Below are 14,754 nucleotides of genomic sequence, written 5' to 3' on the forward strand. Positions count from 1 at the left end.
ATTCACTCAGCTGAAAAATATATTTAATTTCTCTTGTTTTTATTGTTAACAGAAGTATTTTTATTATTATTTCACAAAAAAAGCCTAGCCTTTTTTTTTTTTCGATTAAAAACATGACCCCTCCAATAAGTTTTTCCCCCCTTTTAATTGCAGCTATTTTTCTCAGTTCACGTCCTTCACGCCCTTCATGCAACCTACTGTTCGTTACGTAGCGTACTATATATATATACACACACTTTTTTTTTTTTTTTTAAGAAGTGTGATATTTTATAAGTTTAGTTCAAAGAAGCGTATGTGTTTAATTTATATTTAGTATGTGAATATTTTTTATATATATATATAAAAAAATGTGTATATTGTTTCTAGGGGGATTGACCCCCCCCCCCTTAATGTCCCGCATTGGAATACTAAGGATCTGGTCACTTTACTAATAGGTCATGTAGTGTCAGAAGAACTTAAAAGAAAGAAGAATTAATTATGAAAGTTTAACATAAATTGGGTCGCACCTGTATTTAGAAGGAATTCTGTTGTTAAGAGAGTAAGATTAGAGAGCATTTCATATTGGCAAGTTTCTGTCTTCTACATTTGTAGTAATCGAATTTTAACTTGAAGAAATACTACTGTACCGATAACTGTGTTCCTTGAAAATTACAGGTATTGTGAAATGGAAGCATTATTGAAAGCTTGAATTATAGATGTTAATGTTACAAGTTTGATTGTATTGAACATTTTAGGTTTCATTGAATTCAGCATAATTTATAGAGGTAATTTGTATATTGAATTCTTAAAGCAAGACAGATGCGAATTCTGAGAATATATGGTTACTTTTGATTAATTAAAGTTGCATCATACAGGGTGAAAAAGGCCTCTCCGCAGTAATACTAGACATACAATAACTTTATTGGTAAACATTTTACATGTTATTTAGAACACACTGCTGTGTTTAGAGTAAGTGCTATCCACTGTATAAATAATGTGTGCCAATAGCCGTTGCGAAAAGACTTTTCGATCGCCGTGTAGTGTTTAGAATTTTAAACGAATGAAAGAAAGTTAAAAAAAAAAAAAAAAAAAAAGTGAAGATGGAAAGCGATCATTAGTAATGGTTCCCATTTACGTATATGTATGTGTAAACGTTGTTGAATAATGTTTTGGTATTTTCGATTTTGTATGTCAATCTCAATTGCCCATAATATATAACATAATTCTGCCAAATACACATACACTGGTAAATAAAAAAATAAATAAATAAATATTTTATTGAGTATCGAATCGGGCCGCCTTTGTTTTGAATAACAATGGAAGTGTGCCGCGCGGCATATATCGCGCAATTGCGACAAAGTTGAAGGAAGAGGACTTCGTTCCCGAATAGCTCTCACCAGCGTATCCCACACATTCTTAATAGGATTGAGATCAGTAAATGTGGGGGGGCCAGAGTAGTTGGTGGAAATCCGTGTCATGTTCTCCGAACCATTCTGGCACGATGCGCTGCTGCATTGCTATCCATAAAAATGGCCATCAATTTCATGATTAAAGTGTAACGTTGCAGGGTGCAGTAGATCCGGTACTCCCTAGATGACATTCGACCTTTCACCGGTATCAACGGACCCAATCTGTGCCAAAAAAAAACCCGTTCCCCATACGATGATATCACCTCCAGATGCCTGAGTTGTCTTAACAAGGCAAGCGGGTGCCTACCAATCAGTGCAAAACAGTGTGTATCGTGATTCGTCTGACAACACGACTTTCTTCCATTGTTTCACCGTCCAATTACGACGTTCTTGGCATCACTGCAAGCACATTTTTCTGTGTTATTATTATTATTTTTTTTTTTTTTTGAAACAAGTGACTTATGAATAGGCAGACGACTACCAATACCCAATTTCTTCAATTCCCTGCGAATGGTACGGGCTGAAATAGGCAGTTCGGGACTTGGTTGAATTCAGATGTTATTTACTGCACACTGGATGCCCTCCTTTGAGATGTGGAAGAACCGCTTGCTTTCCATTCATTTAAAAACCTTTGAAATGGATGCTTTTGAGAAACCAGTTATATCTTTCATTTGAATCGTAGCTCCTGCTAAACGTGTACCCAAGATAAGACATTTTTTCAAAGTCTGGTAGATCACGCGTTTTTACCGTTCTGATATCAAATTACTGCAGTGGAACAACTTGTGCAGTCTTTATACTCAAGGTGGCAACACGTAATCGCCCTACGTCGCAGTTTTCTTTGCATCTGTTCGCATTTATTTGCATTTCTTCTCTCTGTGACTGTCTTAATACAAAGGTTTGTATTGTTTTGGCCAGTGTGTATATATTTGTATTTAAAAAAATAAATAAAAAGCGCGCTCTTGGATCGCTTGAGCATTGAGAGAATTATAACTTAGTCAGGTTGCATTGTCGATCGTGGTATTTTTATGGGAACTACCACAAACGTTCCCAATAACTGCCAGTATAGATTTTTTGAATTATTTTCGCCAAATTTGCAAATTTTTTGGTGACCGAAGTGCTGCTTGGTTCCCACATATTAATGTGAGAAGCATTTATTTACCCTACTTTGAACTACATCTTGTCTCTTCAATGCCTATCTAATATTCATATTACGTATTTATAAATTTCAGTTATTAGTTGGTAGAATTGAAATGTTAGTTTCTGCTCTTATAAATACATCAACAAATATAAGCATAGATTAAGAATTTTATTTCTTCTGCAATATGTTTTCTTTTTTCTCTTCCCCTACTTGCATCCAACTATTTCTCATTATTTGTTCCACAGTTGCCCTTCTTGTGACATCTGGTTCTAGCATATGTCGTATGAGATCTTTACAAGATTGAGTTATTAGACTTGTCACACCTGGAAATTTGAGTTTCCTCTTCATTTGATCGCTGACCATCACCTTGACGTTAGAATCGTCGTATGGCATCGAACCCGTCACCATAATGTAGAGCACGCATCCTAGACTCCAGACATCATACATCTTCGGATTATAGGGCGTTCCCATCAAGACTTCGGGAGCGGCGTACGCTGTACTGCCACAATAGGTTCGACTTAAAATGCGTTTCCCATTTGCGTCCACTAGGGTAATAAATAGAAAAAAAAAAAAAAAACTTTAATCTGATTGCTTACACCCACGTTTTACGTGAGGAAATACCACGTCCGCATGATAAGAGGATCTAGAAGCCTCACTAGACTCATCACGAGGATTCGATGTATTTCTTCACGTAAAAACTACATGTGTCCTTTCCGCAATATATTACCCTAAATAATATTTTCTCAATCACATCCTAATAGCATGTGCACAAATCCTAAGAAAACGTTTTTAATGAAATAATGTACAATATTAATTCCAAGTGTTAAAAAAGCAAATGAAAAGTTAGATTTTGAATCAGTAAAACTAAGTGATGTTTTAATTTGCCGGATAAAAAGTCTGAGCCAAAACTTATTTATGGTTACGTTACTTTCTTATTGAAAACTACTAGAAATATAATACTCTTCACCCTGTTTATAAAAACAAATTTTGTGAACTTAAACCATATCATAGCGTTTTCCAGTCATTTGGAGAGCCATATCATGCTAAATATAAATAATATAACAATATAATGCTTTTTTTTATCATGCTAAAATATCCAGCAGTTGAACTAGTTCCCCCATCTGAGGCTAGTGTCATCTCACCATGATCAGATTCCCTCAAACTCTGATTTGTAGTTGATTCAATATCAAATGGAAAAGTGCTCGTATTATTAACCTAGATACAGTAGACATGTGTTGTCTTATGTAGTAAAAAAGTACAGCCATTATCAACCCACTGCAGGATGGAAGCCTCCTCAACAATTCATGCTGAGGGAAATGGACCATAATCTGCCACGCTGGTCCAGTGCCGGTTGGCAGATCGACCGTATTCAGCAGTCAGGGGCTTGAACCCCGGTCTACTCAAAGAGCGTGTGCTACTGCACTCCCGCTCCTGACCACTCGGCTACGGAGGCCGTATGTAGGGTGGGTCCTAAATGTTAGTTAAACTCCGCCTACAGAACTCTGTAAAATAGCCAGATATGAGTATGATGTTATGTTTACGCAGTATATGTCTTATTATTTCTGGCCACTTAGCTATTAGGGAGGTGCAATAGTATTGTGTACTATACGCTATGTAGTGTGTGGTGTTATGGCAAGCGGCATTGAAGGTCTTCCCCAACTCTGCGTAGTGAACTGTATTTCGTATACAAACTCTGTAAAGGCCAGAGAGTATGAATTGTAGTAGTGTTAGTGATGGGTTGTGTTGTTCATCTGACCTCTTAGCCACGGGACCGTAGAACGTCGGCGATCTCCTTTGCCCGTCCATCGACTTATGAAGTGGGACCAGGAAGAACAATTTCTCTGGTGGGGGGCTAAACGCGAGGATCGCCGGAGATTCGCAGGAGGCCCCAAAAACAGTTTTTATTGAAATAGAGTGCAGGAGGGGATAGTACGGGAACAGGAGGGGAAGTAACCGTTTTACACGGGTGGTTGGAGGCAAAGGCATTCATCAGAATGGAATTTGTCAGAGGGGAGACAGGTTGGGACCCATCTATGGGCCCCCATCCTTAGGCAAAACTAAAGAGGGGAGGGGAGACCACACAGTGTGCGGAAGATAAGTCGCGGGGCTAGGGTGCCCTGTGTGGATAAGATCGCCATCCTTCGAAGGCTGGGCCTGAAATGGGCCAAATTCTGTGTGGGATTTTGGCCAGTGTCAGCGATCTCACAAAAAAAAAAAAAAAAGCTGGTCCAGCCTTCGTCAGGATGGTTCAGTAAGATAAAAGATAAAAACGTGGTGTCAGCTGTCATAATCGGTGGGTGCTGCTTGGCAGCGATAAGACTGTGGTGGGCCTCGTGTAGGAGCTCTGCCCATTTAATGCTCTTGTCTCATTCATAACTATTTGCCAAGAGGCGATTTGACACTGGCCAAGAAGACAGCGTCAGCAAATAAAATCCCACATCGTGTCAAGACACAATGCTAGCAGTCAGTTCCAATCAATCTCACACAGGTCCAAGGGCCTTTGTCAGCACATATCACAGGGCATGATATCAGCAAAACCTGTATTTTACTTTCCCACTAGCTTAAGCCAGTGTCAGCACTTCTACATGGAGGTGAAGTCTTGGCAGTCGTAGTCCGTAGCCGTAATGTCGGCAGTGACTTTAGTCATAGTTCTTTCTAAAGTAATCGAAAATTCCATCAACTGCCAGCTCTCAGTATTTTGAAACACTTTGAAAGGAAAAGTTCGAAGAATCTAAAGTAGCTACTGTTGCCATTTCTAAAGCTTTCTAAGCAAGATTTCATGTTCACCGTTACTAATTCGTGGAAGGATTAGAAATCTCCAGGGTGGTATTTTTTAGGTCTTTTCGTTTTTAGCTCCAATTTTCCCATTACAGTTGTGCCCCCATATCCGCTGATTCAGTTACCCGCGATTAACCACGGAAAAAAACCGAAAAATCTTAACACGTACTACTCGCTTGTCCAATACGATGCTTCCCTTTATTTTTTACGATGTCGATTTTAAATCGAATAGCTGCTTCCCTTTATTTTTTACAATGAAAAAAATAAAGGGAAGCAAAACAATGAGAAAAATAAATGCGTGATAATAGGTACACTAACCTCCCAATGATGACTTATTTCTTGTCGCTTATTTACGACTTGCAAAATAGCTGTTTATACCTTTCTAGTTAGTACTTGAATTTTATGATTTCTAGTTGATTTTTTTTTATTATATTTTTTTTTATTTTATAATTTGGAGTCTTGCAGTGTCCCCGTTAATCTAATCCTGGTAAATCGAGAGTCTGCTGTACTTTATTATTACCGTATTTAATGTTGGTAATGTAGTAGTAGTAGTAGTAGTGGCATGTGATGCAAGAAAGCAAATGTATGAGCTTATCCAGCATCAGCCAAAAAAAAAAAAAAAAAAAAAAATCACACCATTCCCTCCAGATGCCTGTCCAGTTCCTCCTTAAATTTATTCAACCTATCAACTTCCACAACGACAGATGGAAGTTTGTTCCAGCAATTAACCATCCGCTGGCTAAAGGCAAATTTCCTCACATCTGTTCTACATCTGTCCTTTCTTAATTTGAATTTATGCCCCCTTAGGTTCGTAATCTGAACAAGTGGAAGGATCCCATCAGAATTCAGCGTGCTGAACCCATTCAAGGCCTTATACACCTCAATCAGATCACCGCGCAGGTGCCTAGTCTCCAGCCACTGCAATTTGCAGAACTTAAGCCTCTCTTGATAAGAGGATCCCTTCATTCCCCTCACCAATCTTGTTGCCCTTCTCTGTACGCGCTGAAGTAAATCTACATCCTTCCTAAAATAGGCCTCCAGACCTGTACGCAGTACTCAAGGCGTGGCCTGACCATTGCCTTATACAGAGGGATAATCACCTTTTCCCTGCTAGCAAAATTCCTATATATCATTGACAAACCCCATGACCTGCCCAGGCAGCCTGTCTGCATTGCTCAGAAAACTTCATATCTGACTGCACAATTACTCCCAGGTCTTTTTCATTTTCTACCACCTTAAGTGTAGTACCACACAGTTTTTACGTTTCTCTGGGGTTACTTCTACCCATATGCAGTACTTTGCATTTGTCAAGGTTAAACTTCAGTTGCCACTTCTTAGCCCATCTACCCAAATTATCTAGATCCTGTTGCAGTAGCACACTGCCATTACTGTCATTAACAACCCTGCCAACCTTTGTATCATCTGCAAATTTCGACATTAAGCCTGATATACCTTCATCAATATCATTGATAAATATACAAAACAACAGTGGACCCAATACCGAACCCTGTGGGACACTACTAATAACATTAGTCCAAGAAGAGCAGCACCCATTGATTACCACCCTCTGTATTCTCGCACATAACCATCCTTTTATCCATTGTAGCAACTTACCCTTAATACCATTCTGCTCCAATTTGTACAATAGTCTTCCATGCGCAACAGTGTCAAAAGCTTTCCTGAAATCCAAATATATGATATCAAAATTATTTTTTGCATCCAGTTCCTTTGTAACCACATCATAATATCCTATCAAATTTGTCAGACAAGACTTTCCCTTAACAAACCCATGCTGTGTCTGAATTATTGCTGCAGTCTTGTTTAGATGATCCTGCAATGCATCTTTAACCAGCGACTCCATTATTTTACCCTGAACAGAAGTTAAACTAACTGTCTTACTGTGTGTTTAATTTATCAATTAAACTTTATTATACGTATACAGTATATGTACAAGAAAATCACGTTATATATGGGGTCAACAGGTGTTCGCTTATATCCGCGGTTTCAGCCATCCACGGTAGGTCTTGGAACGTATCCCCTGCGGATACGGGGGTCTTACTCAGAGGTGTATTGTTAAAAAAAATAGTACCGGAACGCTCGTTCTCTAGAAGACTATATGATAACGCCACATCGACTGTACAGTAACTGAATCAGAATTCAGACTCACGGTTCATAGAACAACCAGTTCTAGCGTTTCAGCTCATGGCGAATCAAAATGCAGCGTTCGCGCGCATCACAGTATATCTTATTCTTTGGATCTCTTTATCTAACACATTGTACTTTAGTAAGAAACGTTCAAGTTTCATTGAGAAATTTATATTTTTGTTTTTAAATAAATTTTTAAAGAAATCTATTAATTTTAAAGATTACTATTAATATATATTTTTAGTAGCAATGGGTAAAATAGATATTTCTCCCTCCCCTTCGATTATGCCATTGTTTCATAATATTAGGTGTATAAATTTAATTATTTTCTATTATGGCATTTAGATAAAAGTACCGAAACGTCGTTCCGGCCCGAATAAACCACTAATCGAATTCCATTACCTTCCTACGGATAACATTTAAAACTCGACCATTTCCATCACCCAATCTAATGGCAACATTAATAACATTTGCTTGAATAAGGCTCTGACTTTGTTGTTAAACATGTCTTTTTAAATATACTAAAACTAATTTTATTTTTAAAAATATACTTTCATTTGATCTCGAAATAAATTTGTAAAGTTGATCATCATGAAGAGTGGCTTTTTATATCTCTCATTGATAATTTAAAGTATTAAATCATTTGAGTTTAGAGTGCGTTTTATCAAATCGTAAAACTGACGTTTTATTATTTGATAAAACATTTCTTTTTGGAATTTAGCTTAGGAAATTAAAATCTATAGCCCACAGAAAATTTTGTTGAATCAGCCCCATGACTCTGATACTGATATCATCATTATTAGATACGTATATGTTGAACTTTTTCAACATAAATCATCAACGAATTTAAAGCCTCTCTTTACTGTCTCTTTTCATTGCTTAAGTTTTAATTCTAAAGTGGGCCAATATGGAACAATCCATTCCTGCATCTTCAGAACAGAATTATATATCAAAAATTCATCTTAATTAAGCAAGAGTTCAACTTAAATCTCTTATTGTGTTTATTAAAATGTTTCTTAATGGGTGTTTCAATCATCTCGGAAAGAAAATAAATTGGATGGCACGTTCGCTTTAAACTTACAAGAAATATATACCTTGGATCTCTTATAAAATCCGTTCACAGGAGCGAATGTTCCATTTCTTTCAATTAAGATTGCCAATACGTTTGATATAGATATAATGCCTTTCGAGGAAAAAATATTGACTACAGGAATGAAATCCTAAACTTATGTTTTCGTGGTTTTTTGTCATTGTGTCGAATGATTTTTCAAAGTTTGTATTTTCTAATTTTGAAAGTAAGCCCTTTCAGCCTTATTTTTTTTTTTTTTTGTATCAGAATACCAGTTGTGTCCTGATACTGTGTAGCTATTGAACTCAGTGGATATTTTAGTATTTGGAATACTTACCACATTTTCGGGCGAAACCAAAATCAACAAGTCTGATTGTATCCTCTTTAGTCAGAAGAATGTTCTCACATTTGAGGTCTCTGTGTGTGATTTGTTTGGAATGAAGATATCTAACGGCGCTGACCAACTGACGGAAGTAATGTCTAGCTTGAGCCTCGGTGAGGCGTCCTCGATCCTAGTTATAAAGAATACTACACTATATAAATTAATGAATACTACACTATATAAATTAATGAATACTACACTATATAAATTAAAGAATACTTCACTATATAAATAAATTATAAAGAATACTACACTATATAAATAAATTATAAAGAATACTACACTATATAAATATAAATTAATGGGTGACATGGAAGCCTATGATAGATATAAGCTGGTCTGTAACCAAGTCACAGAGGAGATTATGCAGGCAAAGGATGCAAAGAAAAACAAGAAAAGAAAGCGTTCTTTACCTATGTAAACTCTAGAAGGAAAGAGATGAATCAGATTAGTCCACTGGATATTGATGGTTCAACAGTTCAGGATCCTGCTCAGGTGGCTAACAAACTAAACGAGTATTTTGCATCTACATTCACACATGAGGAGTTATTCAGGAAGGGGAATGCCAGAGGTGAAGTAAACTCTGGCACTGAGCTAGATGATTTTGTAATAACTGAGAGGAAAGTGGAGGAGATTGTTGAGGATAAACATAAAAGAGGCACCCGGGTGGATGGAATCTATCCAGTTATATTAAAGGAGGCAGCAAAGGAAGTAAGCAAACCCTTAGCCATAATTATGAGAGCTTCCTTGGACTCAGGGGAGGTACCCATAGACAGGAGATGTGCAAATGTGACCCCAATTCACAAAGGAGAATCAAAGGCTGAAACAAGTAATTATAGATCTGTGAGTTTAACTTCTGTTCCAGGAAACTTAATGGAGGCACTGGTTAAAGAAGCACTGCAGAATCATCTAGACAAGATTTCAGTTATAGCTCGGACACAGCATGGTTTTGTTAAAGGGAAGTCTTGCCTGACCAATTTGATGGATACTATGATGCAGTCACAAAAGAACTGGATGCAGGGAATAGCTTGGATATTATATACTTGGATCTTAGAAAGGCTTTTGATTCTGTTGCACATGGAAGACTGCTGCACAAATTGGAGCAGTGTGGCATTGGAGGCAAATTGCTGCTATGGATAAATGGGTGGTTGAGGAGAAGAAGACAGAGAGTGGTAATCAATGGACACTGCTCATCGTGGACTAATGTTATTAGTGGAGTCCCTCAGGGTTCAGTGTTGGGTCCATTATTGTTTTCTCTATTTATAAATGATATTGATGATGGTATATCAAGCTTAATGTCCAAGTTTGCAGACGATACAAAGGTTGGCAGGGTTGTCAAGGACACTAACAGTGGTAGAGAATGAAAAGGACCTGGGGGTAATTGTGCAGACAGATATGAAGTTCTCTCAGCAGTGCAGACGGGCTGCAAGAGTAGCTCATGGTGTCTTGTCAATAATATACAAGAATTTTTCTAGCAGGGATAAGGAGGTGATTATTCCCTTGTATAAGGCAATGGCCAGGCCACACCTTGACTACTGTATACAGGTCTGGAGGCCTCATTTCAAGAAGGATGTAGGAACGAGTACAGAGAAGGGCAACAAGATTAGTGAATGGAACAAAGCTGTACTCTTACGAAGAAAGGCTTAAGTTTTGCAAATTACAGTGTCTGGAGACTAGGCACCAGCGAGGTGATCTGATAGAGGTGTATAAAGCCTTGAATGGTTTGAGCAAGCTCAGTGCTGATGGGATTCTTCCTCTTGCTCAGAATAATCACCTGAGAGGGCATAAATTCAAATTGAGGAAAGACAGATGCATGATAGACGTGCGGAAATTTGCCTTTAGCCAGCGTGTAGTTGGTTGGTGGAACAGACTTCTATCCCTTGTTGTGGAAGTTGATAGCCTAAATAAATTTAAGGCTCAGCTGGACAGGTATTTCGAACGAATGGAGGAGTGAAGTGGAAGTGGGGTTTTTTTTTTTTTTTGGCTGATGCTGCATAAGCTTGCTTTCTTGCATCATAAGCCTCTACTAATGCTAATGCTAAACTTACTGAGTTATTTAACCATAGCACTGTATAATATCACATTAAATGACGAGCAAAGTCGGACACATCCTCTGACGACGACAAGCCATGTCATTGGCAAAATCTATTGAGCTGACCTGGTAGCCTGATTGCATTGCTCAGAGAACTTCACTCCGACTGCACAACTAACCTCGTGTCTTTTTCGTTTTCCGATACCCCGAAATATTATCCCCATTGGTTCATATCTGGTGATTGGATCGTGATTCACCAGATATTGAGCCCTGGGGATCTCTCCTCTCCTCTCCTCTCCTCTCTCTCTCGTGCAGGACTTTACATTTGTCAATGTTAAAATTCATTTGCCATTTTTCAGCCCATCTGCCTAACTTTTCTAGATCTTGTTGCAGTAGCATAGTCATTCCTTTCATTAATTACCATGCCAACCTTTGTATCATCTGCAAACTTGAATATTAAGCCCGATATACCTTCATAAATATAAAAATAGATAAATATAGAAAACAACAATGGGCCCAAAGCCGAATCCAGATAGGAAAGACAGTCTCGGACTCCAATAATAACATTAGTGCACGAAGAACAGTCATCATCATCATCACATCATCAGCCATTTTCAATCCACTGCAGGATGAAGGCCTCTCCAGCAACTTTCCAGTTCCTTCTGTTTTGAGCACTGGCCATCCATTTACTACTCAAAAACTCATGAATTTCATCTATCCACCTCCGCCTTTGTCTTCCAGGTTTTCTTCTAGCTCCTCTTGGGTACCATTCTGTTATTTTCTTAGTCCATCTGTCATCATGTCTTCGAGCTATGTGTCCTGCCCAAGACCATTTTAGTTCTTTAGTTTTGATAAGAATGTCCTTTACTTGAGTTTGCTGCCTAATCCATGTGTTTCTCTTCTTATCTAACAGTCTGATTCCCAATATAATTCGTTCCATTCTTCGCTGTGTAGTTCTTAGCTTCTCTTCCATTCTTTTGGTGAGTGCCCAAGTTTCACTTCCATAAGTCATGGTGGGGAGTATACATTGATTCATTATTTTACGTTTCAGACAAACTGGGATATTGCTCTTCAGTATGTGACTATATTTCCTGAATGCTATCCATCCAAAATTTATTCTTCTGTTGACTTCCAGCCATTTATCATTATTACAGCTAATAACTTGTCCCAGATAAGTATATGACTCCACCTTTTCAATTACTGCTCCTTCAATCATTATTTCCCTTTCCGTGGCATAGTGTTCATCATTACTTTTGTTTTAGACATATTCATCTTTAGTCCAAAATCCTTACTAACTGTGCATAACTGGTTAAGATTTTCCTCTAATTCTTTGGGATCGTGGCTTATGACCACAATGTCATCTGCAAATCGTAAATGGTTCAGGTACTCTCCGTTCACATTGACTCCTTTCTGCGACCAGTCTAATCTTCTGAAAGCTTCCTCAAGGGCAGCAGTAAACAGCTTCGGAGATATTGTGTCTCCTTGTCGAACTCCTTTCTCGATTTTAAATTTGCTACTGTCTTTGTCTAGTCTAATAAAGGAGGTAGCACTCTCATATATTTTCTTCAAAATCATAATATATGGAGTATCTATGCCTTGTCTTTCCAGTGCCCGAAACATTGCCTTATGCTGTATGGAGTCAAATGCCTTTTCATAATCCACAAATGCCAGGCATAATGGTGTTTTATATTCATTCGCTTTCTCCATTAGCTGTGATATTACGTGAAGGTGATCCATAGTTGAGAATCCTGTCCTAAAGCCAGCTTGCTCTTTTGGTTGATTCTCATCAAGTATTCTTTCTAATCTGTTAGTAATGACCCTTGTGAACAACTTGTAGATATGGGATAACAAGCTAATTGGTCTATAATTTCCAATTTCTGATTTATCTCCTTTCTTATGCAGAAAAACTATGATTGCATTATTCCACTGCTTAGGCATCACACCTTTTCTAATGCACTTTGTGAAGAGCCTTGCCAGTTTTTGTGTTATGTCTCTTCCTCCCAATTTTAACAACTCTACAGTAACTTCATCTTCCCCCGGGGCTTTCCGATTGTTCATTTTCTTCAATGCATGTTCTACCTCATCAGGAAGAATATCGGGTATGTCGTATGTGTTGCTACTTTGCAATCCATGTTCCCCACTGCTGGTATCATTCCCTCGCTCCTTGTATAATTCTCTATAGTAGTCTTCTGCTATTTGAATTATGCCTTCTCTGCTGTTTATAAGTACACCATCGCTATTCTTCAGTTTCAGTATCATTTGTCTTTCTGTATTACTGCTCATGGCTGCTGATTTAAATCCTTTGTTTTCCCTTAATGCTTGTTCTACTTTTCTTGTGTTAAATCTTCTTATGTCCTCTCTGAGTCTCTTTCTAATGGCTTTGCATAACTCAGTATACTCAATTTTCTCCCTGTCAGTGTTTTTCTTGCTCTTCATTTGTCGTCTTTGGTTCATCATGACAAGTGTTTCTTGACTAATTTTTTCTTCTTTGGATTTCTGTTTCCCTATAGGTTTCTTGGGCTTTATCACTTTCAGAAAGTTGTAATATTCCTCGTCGATATCTTGGTCCTGAGCAGTCTGCAGAAGCTCAAACTTGTTCTTAAGTTCCAGTACATACTGCTTTTTCTCCTCCTCTGTTATTTCAAAGACCTTTGTATTATTTACTCGAGTCAGTTTTTTCCTTTCCTTTCCTACATCTATATCAAGTGTACATCTTACCATTCTGTGATCACTTCCAACATTTACCTTATTCAGGACGGTAACATCATTCACAATATATCTTCTGTTAGTGAGGATGAAGTCGATTTCATTAGTTGTTAATCCATTTGGACTCTTCCATGTCCACTTTCTGTTCGCCCTTTTCTTGAAAAAAGTGTTCATTACTGACAGTCCTTGAGATTCTGCAAATTCCACTGCTGCTGATTTAAATCAGCAGCAAATTCATGGCTGCTGATTTAAATCCTTTGTTTTCCCTTAATGCTTGTTCTACTTTTCTTGTGTTAAATCTTCTTATGTCCTCTCTGAGTCTCTTTCTAATGGCTTTGCATAACTCAGTATACTCAATTTTCTCCCTGTCAGTGTTTTTCTTGCTCTTCATTTGTCGTCTTTGGTTCATCATGACAAGTGTTTCTTGACTAATTTTTTCTTCTTTGGATTTCTGTTTCCCTATAGGTTTCTTGGGCTTTATCACTTTCAGAAAGTTGTAATATTCCTCGTCGACATTCAACCTCTTCATCATCATGGCTTGATGTTGGTGCATAAATCATTATAATCTTTAGCTTATACCTCTTAGAAATCTTGAATATTAGTCTTGACACCCTTGGTGATGCACTTTTGAATTCCAAAATGTTGTTTTTTATATCTTTATGGACCAGAAAGCCAACTCCACCTTCACTCCTTTCACTATTTCCATTGGTGTACAGCAGATTTCCACTTGATAAACTTATAAGTGATTCATTTCTTCTTCTTGTTTCAGCCAAACCGATGATATTCCAATTCACATTTTCTAATTCCTTTTCCAGCTCTAATAATAACGAAGAACAGTATCCACTGATTACCACTCTGTCTTCTCCCACTCAACCATCCCTTTATCCATAGCAGCAACTTTCCCTTAATACCACACTTCTCTAATTTTTACAGCAGTCTTTTATGTGCAATATTATCAAAAGTTTTTCTGAAATCCAAGTATATGATATCAACATTATTTATTGCATCCAGATCTTTTGTAACCATATCGTACTGTCCAGTCAAATTGGTCAGACAACATTTCCTTTTAACAAACCCATGCAGTGTCTGAAGTTTAATTGGAGATTTATCTAGATA

General features: G+C 37.7%; 1 protein-coding gene across 1 annotated transcript in view; it reads right to left on the reverse strand.

The window, feature by feature from the left end:
• Nucleotides 1–2,694: 2,694 nt before the first annotated feature.
• Nucleotides 2,695–14,754, reverse strand: part of LOC150079254 (testis-specific serine/threonine-protein kinase 1-like) — a 40,106-nt gene continuing 28,046 nt past the window's right edge. The window contains exons 3-4 of the mRNA XM_090383005.1: nucleotides 8,856–9,030; nucleotides 2,695–3,071 (exon numbers count right to left, since the gene is read on the reverse strand). Of these exons, the coding sequence (XP_090239131.1) occupies nucleotides 2,695–3,071; nucleotides 8,856–9,030 (552 nt within the window). The remainder of the gene's footprint in view (nucleotides 3,072–8,855; nucleotides 9,031–14,754) is intronic.

This window comes from Mastigoproctus giganteus, chromosome 10, assembly GCF_048544385.1.
Source record: "Mastigoproctus giganteus isolate SK-2022 chromosome 10, ASM4854438v1, whole genome shotgun sequence".
NCBI classification, from domain to species: domain Eukaryota; kingdom Metazoa; phylum Arthropoda; class Arachnida; order Uropygi; family Thelyphonidae; genus Mastigoproctus; species Mastigoproctus giganteus.